The following is a 19,175-nucleotide window of genomic DNA, read 5'->3' as shown; positions in this document are numbered from 1 at the left end:
TTTAAAAAAAAACTTTTTTTTACAGCAAAATAAGTTTTAATGAGTTTTGCAGCAAACAAAACCTAATTTAAAAGTGATCCAAATTATTTTTAAATAAGTTTTAAAAACGAATTTTGCAAACAAAAAATAGATATAAAACTGTTGTTAATTAAAAACTAGATTTAATGAAATTCTAAAACAAAATTTTGTTTTTAAACGAGTTTGTAATCAAAATATTTTTTTAAAACCATACGACCAAATCATTCACTAGACTTTAACCACTTTGATGTTTAGTATATTTATGTTCCTATATAGTAAATTATAGGTAAAAGGAGAATTACAAATTATAATTTTACAAAAAAATTATTTTCAAACGTATAAAACTACACTCCTCTTGGCTTTATTTGTTACTTAATTTTCTTACTCACTATTCCTTTCGTTTTATCATTTTTTTAATCTTTAACTCTTAAATGTGTTGAGTTTCACAATAATTACTATCTTAAATCCACTTTTGGTCTCTGTAATTTTTGTGAATGTATACATTTTGTTTCTATGAAATTTTAATTGTAAATTTGGTCCTTCATTTTTTATAAATTAAACGTTTTAATTTTATGTTAATATATTATTTAATTGCTAACGTATGTTTAAAACATAATATATTTTTAGTGAAAGTGTTTTATGATAATAGTTTTTAGTCATTAAATCCTAAAAATATTATTAATTATGTTTCTTAATAAAAATAAAAATAACGATTTGTAATACTAATTATTTAAATTTTAAAAATGTGGTTTAGTTATTGTTAGACATGAGGTCTTAGTTGAATGGTATTCCTTAGCCGCAAACTTAGGTCCGATTTAAGATATAAGTGGACCTATATTTCGACTTTTATGCATATTATTGTGCCAAAAAATATGAATTGCGCATATTTGGTAACATTTTGACTTTTTAAATCAAGGCTTATCTGTTATCAATTAAAAATATTCTGAAGTAAAATAATTTAGTAATTATGCATCGTAAATTCAAAAAATGGAAAAAGTTAATTTCTTTCTTTGCAACCATAAAAACTATTTTCTTAAAAACAGCTCTTTTTTTAGAAAGTGTTGAAAATATCTTCTGATTTTTTTCCTCAAAAAACTTATGGTTTTAATAAAATTTTATATTTTTTTCAATTTCATTATTTTAAAATAGTTGTAACGAATGGGACCTAATTTATGACAACTATAATTGGGTTGGAGAAAAAAAAATTCTAAGATTGAATAAAACTGATATTTTAGCTTGTAATTTGTGCAAGATAAATTATTATTTCATAATAAACAAATCTCCAATACAATTTTTTTAAATGTATAAATTATATAATAAATATATAGCAATTTCCAATAAATATTTTAATTACAGAAGTGAACTTATACACTTTTACAAATTTTATCATTGGATTTTCAATTTTTGAAATTTTTATCACCGAGTTTTCGATTGCATGAATGGTGTTACAAGCTTTTAATTTTACAGAATTTACCATCTGAATTTTAAAATGATATAAATTTAATTTTTCCATCAATCGAATGTCTAGGTTTTTAAATGTGTGATGATGAAATTAATAAACAAGGTAGAAAAATAAAGATATGACCAATAATTAAGTGAAATGATTTCATCTGCATTAATAAGAAATAATGTAGCGACCCTACTCTTAAGTATTAAAGGAAACTAGTTACTCAATTTATCTGTATTTTATTCTAGAAAACCGATTAAGAATCCTAAAATCATGATTTTCTCAGCTACATTCCACATTCATATATTATCCAAGTTGAGTAATATATAAAAGTAAATAATAAAGTAAAAATAGATAAATATATTGAGAAATTTAAACATTAATTTAGTACAATAAATATAATATAAATAGTTAGTAATAATTAAGTTAAATTTGTATAATAGTGTGTTTAAAGGCGTAAAGGTGTCGGTTAAGCAGAGGTTAGTCATAAATCGCAGAGGCATGGCATGACACGGGAGAAGTAGTAGAATGAACGCATGGGTGTGTGAGAATTTACAAAAGTACCCACGCAACAACACCACCACCACCCTTTCTTTCTCTCTTTCTTTCTTTGTTGCGAACAAGAGTTTGTTTCTATTCCAGCAAAAAATATACAATAATAGAATTGGCGAAAGAAAGAAAGGTGAATGTGAATCGGAGCGTTGGATGGTCTAAAGTTGGGAGGGGGTGGCAGAGAGAGAGAGAGAAATCAATCGAATAAATCTGGCAAATCTCGTGGGATTGAGGGCTCGGTCTTCCTCCAAGCAAGCTTCCCCTGATTTGCACGACGAGGAGGAGGAGTGCAGGCCTTGGCGTCGCCGCTTAACCATGTCTTTCTCCTGGGCTTCCGCCCTCAGGATCACCATCCTGCTCCTCCTCCTTGCCGCCGTCATCGTCGCATGCTTCACTCTGCCAATCGAGAAGGTTCCCCCTTCCCTACTCTCTTCTTTCTTCCATTCCACATTCATCAACGCTAATTCTTTCCCGTTTCGCCTCTGCAGATGATGAAGGACTTCTTATTGTGGGTCGATCACGATCTTGGGCCCTGGGGCCCACTCGTTCTGTACGCCCTTCTTTCTTTCTTCTTTATCCCTGAATTGTTTTCCTCTCACCCACCGTCTTATTGATTCTAATTTCTGAATTTGTTTGGTTGTTTTCAGGGCTGTTGCTTACATTCCTTTGACTGTCTTGGCAGTTCCCGCTTCCGTGCTTACTGTAAGAGCCGTTCCTACCCTCCTTCTTCTTGCAAATCTTTTTTTTATTTTTTGTATATGCTAATAACGAATCTTGCCAGCCAGTGTCATTCGTTAGGAATTAAAAGGAGATTTTTTTTTATATGAAATCACAAGAGAAATGGATTCTAACTAGAGCCCTGTCTCCATTTTAATGTAAAGTTATATCAGGGCGTTGCCTGAATTCCAAGCAGTTTCTGGTGTGTCCGAACCAACACTTTTTTAAATTAGACAGTAGGTGAACGGCTCTTACTTCCCCGAACGACCATAATTGTCTAAAAAAATCAGAATGGAATAGGAAATGTTCCCTGACAAAAGATATTATCTATCCTTAAATGCAACAAAGACAATTCTAAATTCTCAATTGATTCAAATTAGTAGGGAACGGTAACCCACTGTGTAAAAACTCCCACTTGGTGGGGTTGTGATGGGTAGATGTCCACAGCACCCTCATAAGCGGATAGGTTGTTTCTAGAGATAAATTCAAAGTAGTATCTGTTAAAATAATGAATAATGTAGCTCAATACATTGAGCTCCATTTCAACTTGGAATCAAATGTATTCTTTGTCTGTTCCAATAGTTATTTGCTGCAATCTTGTGGTGCTAGAGGAAAATTGAGGAATAGAATGGGAATTGAGAAATAGAGCTGCTATGCTGGACAGAAATGACAGACAGTGCTAGATGACACTATTGAGAGTGGTCTGGAAGGGAGAGGGAATATCAATATGTGATACAAGTTGCGCACTAATTGTAGCACAGCAACTGGAAGATGACAACAATATACAGGGAGAAGGGATTTAGGGTTTGAAGAAAAGTTCGGGGAGGCTATTTGGGAAAGATAGTGTTGATAAAATGAGTTAGGGTTAAGTTAGGATATGTTTGGTTTGCATTATTAAAAATAATACAATTTGCTAACGTACTCGTTTAAGAAAGAATAAGTTACCAAGCTACAGATTGGATTTATTTGAAGAAAATCAAAGTAATTGTTTAGGTAAACTCACTTACTTTTTTAAGGAGTAAGTTAGCAAACTAAATAAGTTGGATGTATTTTTAGACGATCTTGGTTAGACTTCCTAAGGTACTCCTTTTAAAAATGACTATATGTTAGCAAATATAATTAGTAATGATATCAAATGATAAGTAAAAGACTAATATGGCACTTAAAAGTAAACGTGGAAAGTATAGTTTTGTAATTTCTTTGTGGTAGGAAATTTGTGGGCATCCTTGTCCCAAATCTGCCTTCATGCGATTCTTAGCCTTGTCTCAATTCCCCGCATGAAAACATTCTAGAATAGGCCTACTAGAAATGTATTGAGTTGAGACTAACACCCAAAAGCTAATTCAAGGGTAGACAATTGCTTAGTTTACAGATTTCCCTCGCACACCAAATTTGTCCCACCCAGGAATCCAACCCCCTTGATCCTCCTCTCTTATGTTGGGACTAGACATTTGGTTTGTGAAGTTTGCACAGATGAACATCTGCAGGTGGACCCTACATTAAGATTGGGTAAGCTTGAATGCCATATAAACAGTGGCGAGGCCCAGCTTACTTCCAAAGCTAGCTTAAAGGTGGAGAATTATCCAAATCTTATAAGCACTATCTGGCCATTCTTAGCCAATGTGGTAGTCCATGCAAGGATTCCTGAATGTAGTGAAAAATTTGCCATACCTAATGTCACTTGTATAACTCTTTGAAAAAGGTTAATATCAGCTTTTAACTGTGTGGTGAATGTCTGATGTATCTATATACTATTTGGTTGGAAAGGCTCTGTTCAGCGAAAAGGAAGCATGCGTCCAGAATTGGCAAGGACTTCCACCTGTCATTTTGTAAATAAGCCTTTTGTGTTTTTTCTTCTTGCTTATTATGTTTTGGTGTGCAATATTTGTTTTCTCCCCTCTTCCATTTCATGGTTTTAAAGTATGTTCGGTAGGAACTAGGAAGGAAAAAAGGTGAAACATAGAGCAGATGGAAATAAAGAAGAGAGAAATAAAGTGAATGGAAATAAAGAAGAGGGAAGTAAAGTGAATGAAAATAAGTGAGAAATAGAGGTGTTTGGTTTACGAGAAATGAAGAAGTTGAAAAGGGAAATAGAAAAAGGAGAGAAGTAAAAAAAGATACATCATTTCCTCTCTCTTCTCTCTATTTTCTCTCACATTTCTCTACTACCAAAGATACAGTCTTATTTTAGATCTCCATTACAATACCTGCTATAGAAGAAGATAATTTGGTTGGACACATTACCTAATATGCCCTTTTTTCAGCTTGGCGGTGGTTATCTTTTTGGGCTTCCAGTGGGCTTTGTTGCTGATTCTATAGGTGCAACTATTGGTGCTGGAGCTGCATTTCTTCTTGGCAGAACAGTAAGTTTTTCAAGTTTTACATTTGTCAAAAGAATAATTATTTTTGTCCACTACTTTCTACTCAATAGTTGATTTATGCTAGGTTTTTCTTTATTAATACAAGGCGCTCTGTCTTCATATGTACATGATTTCTGCAGTGTCATTAGCATTTCATTTAGGTTCATTTCAATCTATGTTTCCATATCATGTTATAATTATCTCTATCCTGAGGTTACTTACCCATTTCTCTGTCAATTTGGTCAGATTGGGAGATCATTTGTTGTTTCTAGGTTGAAGGATTATCCACAATTCAAATCAGTGGCAATTGCTATTCGAAGATCAGGCTTTAAGGTTTGCAGACTTCATATTTTTAATACTGGTGTGAAAATCTTGATTCTTTTGTTAAACTTTCTAATATTACACTAGTTTGTTTAACCTTTTTTTTCTCGGTTTCTTATGTGCAAACTGTCAACTTTTGGTGAAGCGAGTGGGTCATGAAGTTATGAAATACAAATATTTTAAAATATCAGTAATTTTGACATATTAAAGTAGAATTGTGTTTGATTACTTGTTAATTCTAAAAAGTACTAAGTACTAAACCTCGCACCAAGTGGGTTTGTGGATCATTGTTAGATCAAATACTATCATACACTTCGATGATTACTTGCCAAAATGAGCAAGTGTGCTTTTTAATGTTAGGTCATCTTGGTATGTTGGTTAATGTTAACAAGTTCATTAAACCAGAGATCATCTTTAAGGTGGTTGTCTCTTCTTTAGTGGCAACAGCTAATGTGCAGTGTTCAGGGTTAAAATGAGCAAGTGTGCTTTCTAATGTTAGGTCATCTTGGTATGTTGGTTACTGTTAACAAGTTCATTAAACCAGAGATCATCTTTAAGGTGATTGTCTCTTCTTTAGTGGCAACAGCTAATGTGCAGTGTTCAGTGTTAAAATGAGCAAGTGTGCTTTCTAATGTTAGGTCATCTTGATATGTTGGTTAATGTTAACAAGTTCATTAAACCAGAGATCATCTTTAAGGTGGTTGTCTCTTCTTTAGTGGCAACAGCTAATGTGTGCAGTGTTCAGTGTGCTCTATGCACTCACCTAGTTTTCTGAGGGAGATGCACATAATAGTACTTCATTCCTTGTTTTAATTATATTACTCATTTTATTAATCTCTTTTTAAATGTATCAGTGAAAAGATCCTTTTGGAGGAAAACAATAGCATGTATTTGAAGCAACATGAACCGACCTTTTTCTTCTCTTGTTACCTTGTGCTTATGCCGTTTGTTATTTGATAAGAGTCTGTCTTCTTTTAAGTGTTTATATAACTATCTATCCCTGTTGATTTACCAATGTTGTGTTTGTGGCAGTTTTTAGTTATTGATAGAAGTCTATTATTGTGATATTTCTATGCTCAGTTTTGTTTGCACATGTGTCTTGGTATTCCTTTCTGTTTTGTTTATATCTGACTTCCTGAACTGTCTGTACAGATTGTATTACTGCTTCGGCTTGTTCCACTTCTACCGTTTAACATGTTAAATTATCTCTTGTCGGTGACTCCTGTTTCGGTAGGGGAATACATGCTGGCTTCCTGGTTAGGAATGATGGTATGTTCTTTGCCCATAATTATACATTCAGTTAGTATAGTAACAAAGTTCTGTTGTGTTATGATTTTCAAAATTATTTAGTTTTAGAATTTCTTCCAGTAACGTTTCTCCATTGCTGTAAATTAATTTTTTTCTCTAAGGTTTCTAATAAAAAGATGTACAAACTTAATGAGGAGGATCAAATGAAATCTTTAGCAGTCAGAATTGTTTCTTTTTGTTTCATATCCAGATGAAGATGAAAAATGGTCTTTCTTTTCTATTGTCCATAGTGCCACATACGAAACAAAATTCTTCCTTAAATGTGCATAACATGATTGTCAAATAATGAATTGAAATAAGAGTTAAAGACTAATTTTCCAACTATAGTACTGCAAGAGTAGTAACCCAATGTTAATAATAGCATAATATACATCTTGTTTATAATAATACAATCCTATCAATTAAAAGGTGTCAAGCATAAACTTTTGAAGCTAAATCACGCAACCCAAAGTCAAAAGTTCAAACCCTACTGAATTAAGCCTTTTGTTATATGGTCAAATGACTTGAATTATGAAAACACAATCACATCTTTCTAATCTCTAATTCTGACTACATAGGTGCATATCAGTAAAATGATTCTTTTAAATGTTTGTGATTGTGGTTCTACCCGTCTTATGCATATATTATAAAGCATGTATATTTGTCAGTACACTTGTTTCAGTTATTTGAAAACCTATTAGTGATTAGTTTAACTTGGTTAGTAATTTTGAGCTAAGTTTCCTGGAGTCCTTTCTGTCATCATTGTTACGAATTTGCATCTGTTATGAATGTAGTATATATCTGTTCCCATTTTGGGCTCGTGTTAGAAATTACTATGTGTTTTTATAGTTCACTAGATAGCATGCCAATGTCAATGTTAATACCTGATAATGTTGTTGTTGCAGCCAATAACATTGGCACTGGTATATGTTGGAACAACTTTAAAAGATCTTTCTGATGTGACACATGGTTGGGGCGAGTTCTCAAAGACTCGTTGGGTAAGAGATGCTATCCTCTATTACTTATATTAACGGCCTTTCTGGTGTACTTAAAATGCCTTGGATGGTAGAACTACAAGTGCAATATTTCAATTTTCTTGAGTGGATGAAATGTGTGATTTATCTATTATCATTATAATACAGTCATGGCCATTTTTTATAATAATAAAAAACAATAGCAGAAATATCTTGTTTTAGTTTTAATTTTTTTATACACTTTTATCTTAATTTTTATTAAGTAATTACATGTTTTTTCTAACTTCCTTTTATTCTTTCTGTAGAGTTAATTTCGTAATTTCATTATTTATTTTTTATTTGTTTTAAAAAACAAGGTAGTAAACAAAGAAAGTAGTTGTTATTTACCAGTCAGTCACATTCACATGTGGTACATTCTTTTCTAGTCAAAATATTAATAATTTTGTACATTGAGGGGAAAAAGGAAAAGCAAAATTTTAACGGTAAAATAGTAAGAAAATATGTAAAAAAAACAGTTATAGGAATGAATCTTCTTTATTAATTGTTATAAATAATATATATTTCTTTCTGATGTGGATGCAGGCTTTTATCATTCTCGGTCTTGTGATATCTGGTAAGTTTCATTCCACGAGTATAAATTATGAAGGTTTCTTATTAATATAGAGTACAAATTTAGTAGTTTCTAGTGCCATGCTTCAATTGCATCTTGCAACTTGACATAACGTGTCCATATTCTTGTGATGGACCAATTCACCTGATTTCATATTGCATTTTTCATCTGCAATGAACATTTAAATCAAGGCAAAACTTGAAAATTCTCCCCAGCATTTACTGCAATAGAATAATTTCAGCCTTCAAACTTCACTAACAAAATATTGGTAGCCTCTGGTCTTCCAGAAGAAATTTCTAATAGCCTATTCCCTGTGGCTTCTTACAAAGTTTCTCTTTTCTCTTGATTTGATCGTACATTCTTTGAGTGGGAAGGCTGGCCAGCTTTTTCTGCCACCAATGTAGTGGCTGCCAGGTAGCAAATTGTTATTTGAGACACACACATGGTCTGTTTCCTGGGTCTCTTCATTGCGTTTGTGCAGTGGCAGGAAGAAAAATGACCTTAATAGAGTAATCGGAGAAGTAAAAAATTTACCTATCTCATATTACAAAAATATACAACTAGGCGTTCTTAAATTTGCATGATTTTATTATACTGAATTGTTTTGGGTTTAACTATTCTTCATGAGTGATGTGAGTTCTGTTCTGAGTAAAGTTTTTCACTTCAATCATTATTATTATTATTTATTATTTTGTAATTTTTATGCTTGACATCTTTGATTAAATCACAATTTGTTGCACTAAGTATAAGTAAATGTTTATAACAGTTTTCAAATCAAAGGTTTATACTACAGTTAATAGTAGATTCTTGATCATGGAAGAAGACTAGAGGAGGTTGAATTATTGAATTGCTAGGATATGTATGATTGAGCATTGCAAATCATTTCATGGTGCAATAAATGTATTGAATGTTTATTTTCTGATAACCTCTGTTATTTTGGGTTATGTGCAGTGATTCTGATGATATGTGTTACTAAAGTTGCTAAGTCTGCTTTAGATAAAGCCTTGGCTGAAAATGAAGATATTGATGATATTTTACCTGAGTTACCGATTGTTGCTGAACCAGCACCAAATCTCAACCAACCTCTCATAATTAAGATAGATTCTGCTGAAGACAGTCATGAAAAGTAAATTCCTTTTTGTGTAAATTCTTTTTCCATCCTACCCTCTAAAGGCTATATCCTTTTTTAATTAAAGCTTAGAGGTAGCTGCCTGCTTCTATTTATTCGCTATTTGTACAGTCAAATTTAGAAATATAGCGTTTAATCCTGCGACCAATATCACATTATTGAAAGCGTATGTCTTAACATCACTGAAGTTAATGCTATGAACCATTCCTCATTCTCTTTATTATCTTATTATACTTTCATTTTCACCTTATAGGATTATGCTCTTCCATTTATTCTCGAAGCAGATATTTTTACTCCCGATTGTACTCATTGACTATTGATAAATTGTAAAAATTTTCAGATACACAAGTTCATCAAATACCATTCAAATTGTAATTTTTTTAATCTCAAAAGCAAATGAAATCTTATGAAATAATTTGCTTAAACGTCCACGTTTGTTTTGGAAATACGTTACTTTTTAAAATAGTATATCCTAAGTGATTGGAGAGTCTGTGAAGCAAAGTTTTGTTAGTATTAAAAAGGAAAATACGTGAAGCAAAGTTGACTTAGTATTTCAATTTCTTATCTGGATACTTTTCTTTTCATTCTTTTTATCATTTTATAACTAAACTCTTGAGGTATAATCTAAATTTGTATTTACTCTAATAGTATAATGTAGTGTGGGAAAGTCACATGTGATAGAGTCATCAACTAAGTATATAGTGCTGCTGCTATTCACTCACATGCAGTTTGGCTTCTATAGGTGTCTCCAAGTTGTTTATCCTCACGCTTTTCCCAACCTGGTTTCAAATTCTGTTTCGTTAAAATCTTCTATCTAATAATCCAATCCCTATGAATTCTGTGTACTGCAATTACTCATGATTTTCATATGTTGGATCAAATTTTGTATCAGACATGCACACAATTTTTTTCATAGGTAAATTACACATACTAGCATATCTCTTGTGTATATTGGGTTGAAGTTTTTTTTTTCTTTCATAAAATTATATCATTATTCTTTTAAATTAAGATGAACCAAAGAATTCAATAATTCTTTTCTAATAAAACTTCATCCTATCCCAAACCAAAACCCATAGCTATTGAAAGTCAAACCATAGTTTGCAATTGATCCAGTAATTTTAAGTGAATAAGAAGACAAACAGTGAGTAAGACAGACAAACAGTGGGTAAGACAGAAACCCTTTGTCGTACCCTTTGGCTTATGATATAAATTCGGCAATTGAACCAGTAATTTTAAGTAAAATGTATTCACATGATGATTGTACAATGAATTTTTTTATAAGTATATATTAAATTAAATTTTAAACAGATCTCCATGTATAATAACAATTATTCTAATATAATTATTATACTTGGTGAGCACATTTGAAAAAAAAAATATTAATTTCAGATTAATCTGTCGTTTAGATATTTTTTATTTATTAATGTCTGTTTAATACCAAATTAATGTCGTTTATATACCAAATTAATCAAGCAACTATATAAAATTATTGTATGAATAATGTTACTGCTTATAAAGAGTTTATAAGAGTTATGGGTCTCATTTGGTTGCCTTGAGATATACTTTTATTGCAGATATTTTGTCAACATATTGTACAGACATATTTATAAGTGTAAAAATTAAGTTAAAGGTAAATTGTATTTTAAAAACAATTTACAAATATTCGATCATCTTTAATGTTAATTGAAGAGATTTTGCATATTAATTAATGGAAATATGGAAAAAAAATATCATTTTAGTTGAATAACTAATTAAAGAATAAAAAAAAATCATGTTTGTGTTAGATGACAGTAAAATTTGTCCTACATGTCAAGTAATATTTATATTGTTGCAAATTACCTTATAAATCAGAAAATTAAGTAAAACTTAAATCTATTACCTTCATTTTAGTTTCTATATCTTGGTTAATATAAGATTTGAGTTTTGTTTTACCCTAAATAAGAAATTATCATACACATTGCCATGTCAGAAAAGCCACCATCCATAAGTTTTGTCCCAAATAACTCATCTTTGGTCATTTCCATGTCACATGTTTCACTGACTATAAGACGTCTAGTCCAAACAATTTAGAAGGGTAGGTTATTTGTCTAGAAGCTTAACTAAAATAAAGGACACCCCTTACAAAAGGTGATGCAACATCATATGCTGCCTCATCATGAATCTGTGAATGCCTTGTATGGGTGGCAATACCCTCTTTTTCCCACCAAGAATCAAAGGAAATTCCATCTACGAATTTTTAAAAATTTTGTCAGTGCAAGTAAACTTTCCCACTGTCTTCTTGTGTTGAATTTGGGGGTTTGTTGGACCCTACCATTTTCTTCATGGAGGGGATAAGCAATATTCTATCACCTTGAGGATTTCTAAAGTGTACGTCTCAACATAATCAGCTGTGTTCCTCTATGATCACAGCCGCAGAAAACGCTTACCAAATACATGTCCATAGATTTATGATTAAATGAGAGTGTAATCTTTCTTTATTTTCTCTTAAAATGTTGCTAATGAACTAAGACTTAATGTCTGTGAAATGCGATAAGATAAAAATAAATTACATTCCCATTAGATATACTGTTTGTTTACTCTTGACAAAAAGTTACAAATGAACTATTGTTTGGTGTGTCATATGCATATAAATGAAGCCTATAGCACAAAAACGTTTGTTGTTTCTTGGTTGGAAGCTTAAGATGACTAAGAAGAAGTTGGAAACTCTGATGGGGAGAATGAGAGGTTTAAGTCTTCTTTGTCTTGGAGGTTGCTTTGATAGCTGCTATGACCACACTCAAGCCTATGGGTTAGGGACAAGGATTTGGAACTTGAGTGATCGACCAGTGGAGCTGCAGATAAGGGTGGGATCAATACTTAAGAAGGTTCACACTTTGAAGCCAGGGTCTTGTAAGAGACTGAAAAGTAAACGCATATACAAGGCATATATGCCTGGTAAGAATGGAAATGATGGTGGGGGGTTGAAGAGCTTGCTTTATTACTATGATGAAACTAGTCACCCTTATGTTTGGATTCATGACAAAGGAGGTGATTCCTTGAGAATGGTCAAACAGCAGTATATTAGCCTAGAAGATTTGAGGGATTTTTCTGAGATCAAGATCTTAAGGGATCATCAGAGAGGTTGCATTTCTGTTCTCAAGAGAACTAGGCCAGATTTCTGCTGAATTTGAGTGTAACTCTTCCTATTAAACCACTACTTAATAAAATTTTCACTGCTTGATTTTCTTTGTTGGGTGTTATTAATGGCAGAATGAAATAGTCCATGATCATGTTTAATTATTAGCCAGCGTACTGAAAACGTTTTAGATTTTCTGTATGCACCTTCGTGAAGATGTATTAAAAGTCACTCGTGAGTCTTTACTAGCTCAGGGTTTTGAATGCGTTGTTCTTTAACACACTTCCTGTTGTATTGGTTAAAGTTATGACACATGATCAATTGAGAGTCAATAATGTTATTCACAAAGTAACAGAACCGTGAATCATACTTTAATATCTCAGTATAGCACCTAGAATTATTTCTCCATAGATTTTTTTTAAATTAGTTTTGCCATTTTGTTTTGGTTTTTAATCTTTGACTGTAAAAGCAGCTACAATGCAGAGAAGGTAGTAAAGTTGGACGAACATCCAAGACTCAAACTTATTTCTTTTGGTTTCAAAATAACAAAATTATTTTACTCCTATCCTTATCCGCAGGGGCCTAGTTTTGGCATGCCAACTTCGACATATGATTTATATTTAGGCATTGATTGTCTTTGCCGAAGTCTTGAAACAGTTTCTGTGATGAGCAGAACAGTATATGTGATAAGGAAACAGGAAACAATGATATATTTTTATATATACAATCCTATCCAAACATAGAATGAGATGACAAATTTAACTCAAATCATCATTTCATATATTTATAATAATATTATTATGATATAATTGTCAAATGAGAGTTTTAACACTTGTTTTAATTTTAAACAAATTAGCCCATTATCTATAAAATACTTTACCATTAGTTAAAATTTATTAGAATTCATGAAATTGTAAGAATTTCATTCGTTATTGAATGTATCCTATTCAACTAGATAATCTTGTTACTTCTTCTATTAAACTAACTAAAAGTGCTAAAATAGGATGTTGAAGAAAATAGGAGACACATATCTAAGATATGTTCAATGGTGAATGATATATTTATCTATTATATAATAGAAGAAAATTCTTTGGTTTACCAAAATTATATTCAAATAAAAACAACGAAGAACTACGAATGAAAGTTAGGAAAAAATCTATAAATAAAGATGTAAGTTAGGATTAGAATTGTATCAGTAAAATTCATCCAAACTAGAAAGAAGATTTACAAATAAAAATGCAAACTTGCATGAATAAACTCATCCAACAACCCAAAAAACAAACAATACTATTTTTTTAAGACTTCAATAAACCCAGAAAACAAATAATACTATTTTTTCAAGACTTCAATAATTTTTTTTTTTATAAAACACAAATAAATTTAACATTTTCATAAATTAAAATTTATTTATTTATAAATTATTAATTAAGAATTATATAAAAGAAATGGAAAATATTTTTTTGACACCCATTTTTCCTTTGCTCCAGATTATAACTTCTTTTAAGTGTTGAAACACTTATGTGATAAGGGTATTTTTGTAAAATAATAAAGTTTAAAATGGATGTCATTTAGAGCATTGGGTGTCAAATAATCAATATTCAACAAAATTTTTATAAATTAACTTAGGTATAACCTAATTTTAACTTATATCGTAGGAATTTAACGAAAAATTCATCCAGATACCTATACTGACTTAAGGTATGAAATTGGCACTGGGATTCAGATTCTAGAAAACAGACTATTGTTTTAGTTGAGTATTGGTCATGTCACACCAGTAAGAGTTTAAATTTTGAGACCTGAGTACAAATCAGTTCTAACAGAACTACCAAACAAACTTAGCAAGCAAGATGGTTACTGGTTCGGCCAGATAACTTGGTTTCTCCAATAACTACATGCAGACTCCAGGGTCATTTTTATAGTCCATGTTTAAATTTCAGTCAGAATAACTCTACTTTTACTCCCAAAGTAACAATTTTTTTTGTTTAATTTTGTTCATAAAGATTAAACAAGTGTTTCATAAAAGTTGACAAAATACTACGCAGCCAGTTTAGGACCTCTCATGATGATAAGATTAATATTTTCCAACTCCTCTAGGCGCGGCTCTGTTAGCTGATGCAACGAGGATTCAATTCTTAAAGAATTTTGTTATGTTTGTTTCCTGCATTTTTCTTTATTTCCACGTCGTTATTCCTTTTTCCAAAGTTAGTACAAAATTAACATAATTTCCTATGGCACGGATCACATGGTAACCTAGATCCTCCCATAGAAGCACGACTACACCCTAAGTATACCTTTCATACTATACCATATATCTTCAGAATACCAATTTACTACCTGGATCTATATGGCAGAATAGTGTTTATACAATGCTACAGATAGAAAAGTAACTTAAATTCATTCAAACAGGAACCGTACAAATTACAATATAGAGTTGACAAAAGTGTGAACGGAGGAAGCAGAAAACCCTCCAGCGCAGCCCAGCACTTGGTAGATTGGCAGAAGAAAAATTGTTGTAAGAGATACTGGAGACTGAGCCTAGCATGAAACAGCTGTATTACAAATTAAACCATTGCATCAAATTTCAAGGCTCAGATTAGTATAACATCGAATTATTCTTTTACATTTTCAGCTCAAGGACTTCTAATCATGTATAATCCAATTTGGATTAACAACTATATAAAGGAATAGAGAAATCACTTCAGTTTAATGTAAGACCCTTCTAGGGACCTGGACCCATTGCACCTGCCCTTGCTCTTAACATTTCAGTCCTCTTGCTTCTCTCCATCACTTCCACCAACCATTCTGCACTTTCCCTAATCCCCATCCTGCAATATTTTAAAAGAAAATCTCTTTAGTTAAAATGAACACAGAAGCGAGTACAAATTGCTTATATGACAAGCATCTAAACAATATGGATGAGGATCCAAACACAAGATAAGTGTATGTTCTTCAGTATATGCCTAAAAGTTATTTTCACTTTGAAGACAACGCCCTAGAACATGTACTTGAGATATCTCAATCTTTATTGAAATGATAATGTTTAGTCTTAGATTATGCATTAGAAAGTCGATGCAACTACTTGCCCATCATACGCTGACACAGCTTCAAACATGTAAACTCTTTCATCCAACTTCTTCAAATCCAGATATCGAGCAAGCTCTTCAGCTGATACTGCTTCAGGAAGATCCTGCAATCACAAGAATGTCAAGCAAGCAGCCATCATGGTTACAAAGAGGAGGAAGACAATGAATGAGGAAACAATATGGTGAAACCTCAAATGATGGATGAGATAGAATACAATAGTGCTATATTACTCCATGAATTTCCACTAAGCCTAAGAGGGAAAGTTGACTTGCATGTCAGAAAAAAGAAGGTTACCAGGGAGCTTCAAAATGCTATATAAATATAGGATAACAGAATAGCCACAATCACCTGCTTGTTCGCTAATATCAAAAGAGGGGCTCCTTGAAGATCCTCATGCCGAAGAACCTTTTCTGGAAAACCAGTTATTAAAATCATCAGTGTACGACATGTTTTCATCATATCTAGTATTATCACAATAGCAGGCCAGAACCTTAAAGTTTTGATGTAGTCATCAACGAACACTAAAATCAAATATCACTAACCAAGAGCTGATTTTGCATCTTCAAATCGTAAGGAAGAAGCAGCATCAACAACAAATATTACAGCATGTGCCTCTTCATAATATTTCTCCCAGATTGAGCGAAGACCAGGCTGACAAGAGGGGATCATATGTTATTACATATTTATACACTTACTCTTCCCATCAACACACAAACAATGATATAAAAGGGAATAAAATTAGCAGAAAAAGAACAGTATAAAAGGGTGATACATTCAATTCCTGCTAGCATACGTAGGATTGCTAAAAACATTTGACTGAACTAAATTGATATTGAACTGAATTGTTTTGAAAGAAAACTGACTTGAATTTTCGTTTTAGTTTAATTTTTAAAAATTGAATTGCTCAATAATAAATTTAATTTCAACTTATGAAATATGAACATATGTTTTAAGACAAGATGTTCATTAAGAATAGTTCAAACAATGTTCAGTTAACTCAAACTGTAATGTAGTTAGCTCAATTAATCTAAACAATTTTACTCTTTAGTTCAATTTTGTCGAACCATTTTAAAGTTCAGTTTAGTTTTACAATAGTTCACCTCAGTTTATGTATTTTTCCCACCCCTAGGCATACAAGCTTACAAATAAAAATGAAGAGCTGAACCAGTTGTCTTTGCATATAAGATCAATTTTTATATTACTAAATATTCTTCAGCATTACCAAATTCAACAAATGTACTCAAGCTTTAGACAAGAAGAGGACAAAATTGATGGTCCAAATTGCATGGTTCTCACATATAGCCTTTTAATAAAGTAGTAGTTGCTAAGAATGAAAATAGTGAACATTAACTTTAGAAAAAATTATTAAACCAGCTAGACTAAAAGAGATATGGCATTCCCAAAGAGAAATTCGAAAAGCAACACACTATCTTGTTAATTCACTAATCACATCTTAAAAAAACATAAAGAAGCAAAACAAAATTACCCTCCTCGAACTATGTAGATGGTTATAATTTTAGGTATTGAACTTCTAGAATGGAAGATTTTTAAACAATCAGCTCTTAGGCAGCACCAACAAATCTAAAAAGCACATTTATAGGACTTAAATAGATAAATTTGCCTATTTATTTCCATACCTGACCTCCTAGGTCCCAGAACACAAGTTTACTGTTTGCCACTTCAATGCGACCAATATTCAATCCGACAGTAGGAATAATTCGATCATGAGGAATGCCTTCAATATTTGAGTAGACTGACTTCATCTTCTCCAGCAAAGTCTAAATTTAACCGTTATACAGCAATTCAGAGCAGCATAGCAAAGTTCAGAAATTTGCTAAAAATATGGCACTTGACAGAGGATTTACCGTTTTCCCAGCCTTGTCAATGCCCAGAATGAGAACATGAAGCTCCATCTTGCTGAACAGGTACTTCCATAGTCCATAAAACAAAGAAAACATCCTTGTAACGTTTAAGCTAGATTAACCTTCGAGAATAGAAGAATATACAGTTCATGCCATGTTATTGGATAGCTCTTCTACTCATCATCACTTCACAATGTCATAAACATTCAGGAATCCTCTGCAAGCAAAAGAAGTAAGATACCTTGAACAAGCACGACTCTGATCAGATATCACACATAAAAAAGAGAGAGATATTGTTGAATTTTACGATAATTCCTTTAAGAGTCACGGCAACAATTATTTTTAATTGATTGATCGGATATTTTTTTTACTCTAATAGTAGACAGAAATTGAACTCCTCAGAAAATTCCAATATTCGATTCGGCAGTGTAGAAACCTGTTTTAACAACACAGACAAAAAAAACAAGTGTTTTTTGTTTTTCTTAACTTCCAATTAAACAATTTCTCGATTGCAAGTGCATTGCCGTTTCTAATTAGACGCTTATGAATGACGCTTCACTAGATCTTAGGCTCTTAGCATCACTTCATTCATAACCTACCTACACCTACATGCACGATTAACTTACTTATTTATATGATACTCAAATTTCAAGAAAGCTCAGATAGTAACAAAACTGTGAAAATCACAATCCATCGGAACCACCGCATGGATGTGATTCGATAGAATGAATTCATTTGTAACAGATCCGGAAATTGAAGAAGGAAGAAAAAGAGGAGAGTTTGTGTGGTTGAAAAGATTTACCGGCGACGGCGATGAGCTGCGACAGACGGTAGCAGAAGAAAGATCCGATGACGGTGGAATCGGATCAAGAGTGATCGATGCGGTTTCTCAAAGCTGTGTTTCGCGCAGGCCGCAAGAACTAAAGAAGTGAGGATAAAAGTAAAATGTAATAATAAAAGAATAAAGAAAGAAAGAAAATAATTTTTTATTATTAAATTTATAAATATTTTTACTCAAAATTTATCTTAGTTATGATAATCAAATATAAGTTTTACCCCAAATGTTTTAACAACAACTTTTATCAATTAACAATACTTAGTTAACACATGGAATCACTAACAAATATTTCAACAACATTACATTAGTTAGAAAAGGATTTTACATTCATTAGCAACTTCTTACTAATATTGTTTCTTTTGTCCAAAATATTTTACATAACTGTTATTACCTATACAAAACCAAAATAACTACACTCATTAACAAAAAACACATTAATGACATAACAGTTAGTTCTTTCTCCAAAAAAAATATAACATACAAACAACTACAAATAAAGGTTTCATTCAAGACAAAAAAAAAAAAAAAGCAAATTTTTTTTCCTTCCTCAATAATTTTCTTTTACAACTTATTTTTTTTATAAAAATTTTCATGTTAGGTATTACTATGCAACTTGACATCTTAGTTAGGCTGACACCTCAAGTAATATAAAATATGAGGGAATTAGATCAAATCTCATATATGTTAACAAAAATGATATAAAGGTAAATTATACATATTGATAAAGAATTCTAAGAACAAATTAGATGGAAGTCTATTATAATCAACTTATTAGCGCACACATATGATTAATCTTAAATCTGATTTTCTTATAATAATTAAGACAAATATTACATCGATTAAAACTTAACGATTTCTTTT

The 19,175-nt window shown here is 31.7% G+C and overlaps 3 protein-coding genes across 4 annotated transcripts; 2 read left to right on the top strand and 1 right to left on the bottom strand.

The window, feature by feature from the left end:
• The first annotated feature begins 1,947 nt into the window (after positions 1 to 1,947).
• LOC137832271 (uncharacterized) lies at positions 1,948 to 9,629 on the top strand. Its single transcript, XM_068640333.1, has 9 exons — positions 1,948 to 2,428; positions 2,506 to 2,567; positions 2,665 to 2,719; positions 4,999 to 5,097; positions 5,341 to 5,427; positions 6,568 to 6,684; positions 7,608 to 7,700; positions 8,259 to 8,289; positions 9,238 to 9,629. Exons 1-9 carry the CDS (start codon positions 2,333 to 2,335, stop codon positions 9,414 to 9,416), a joined length of 819 nt encoding a protein of 272 aa, XP_068496434.1. The 5' UTR covers positions 1,948 to 2,332; the 3' UTR covers positions 9,417 to 9,629.
• A 2,337-nt stretch (positions 9,630 to 11,966) lies between these two features.
• On the top strand, positions 11,967 to 12,640 carry LOC137832270 (uncharacterized). The gene has a single exon (XM_068640332.1). The coding sequence runs from the start codon at positions 12,046 to 12,048 to the stop codon at positions 12,577 to 12,579; it is 534 nt and encodes a 177-aa protein (XP_068496433.1). The 5' UTR covers positions 11,967 to 12,045; the 3' UTR covers positions 12,580 to 12,640.
• Positions 12,641 to 14,906: 2,266 nt separating this feature from the next.
• LOC137832269 (uncharacterized) lies at positions 14,907 to 18,584 on the bottom strand. 2 transcript variants are annotated; one of them, XM_068640331.1, is made up of 8 exons: positions 18,279 to 18,584; positions 17,480 to 17,693; positions 17,252 to 17,392; positions 16,157 to 16,265; positions 15,963 to 16,024; positions 15,614 to 15,717; positions 15,228 to 15,355; positions 14,907 to 15,079 (listed from the first exon to the last, which is right to left on the bottom strand). In XM_068640331.1, the coding sequence occupies exons 2-7, from the start codon at positions 17,570 to 17,572 to the stop codon at positions 15,250 to 15,252; spliced, it is 615 nt and encodes a 204-aa protein (XP_068496432.1). In that variant the 5' UTR covers positions 17,573 to 17,693; positions 18,279 to 18,584; the 3' UTR covers positions 14,907 to 15,079; positions 15,228 to 15,249. The 2 variants fall into 2 exon arrangements, with proteins under 2 accessions (XP_068496432.1, XP_068496431.1); XM_068640330.1 differs by having other exon boundaries at positions 14,907 to 15,355.
• Between the last annotated feature and the right edge of the window lie 591 nt (positions 18,585 to 19,175).

Source organism: Phaseolus vulgaris, chromosome 6 (genome assembly GCF_000499845.2).
Source record: "Phaseolus vulgaris cultivar G19833 chromosome 6, P. vulgaris v2.0, whole genome shotgun sequence".
Taxonomy (NCBI): Eukaryota; Viridiplantae; Streptophyta; class Magnoliopsida; order Fabales; family Fabaceae; genus Phaseolus; species Phaseolus vulgaris.
Note: the sequence above shows the minus strand (reverse complement) of the source record. Positions and strands in the feature narration are given on the sequence as shown.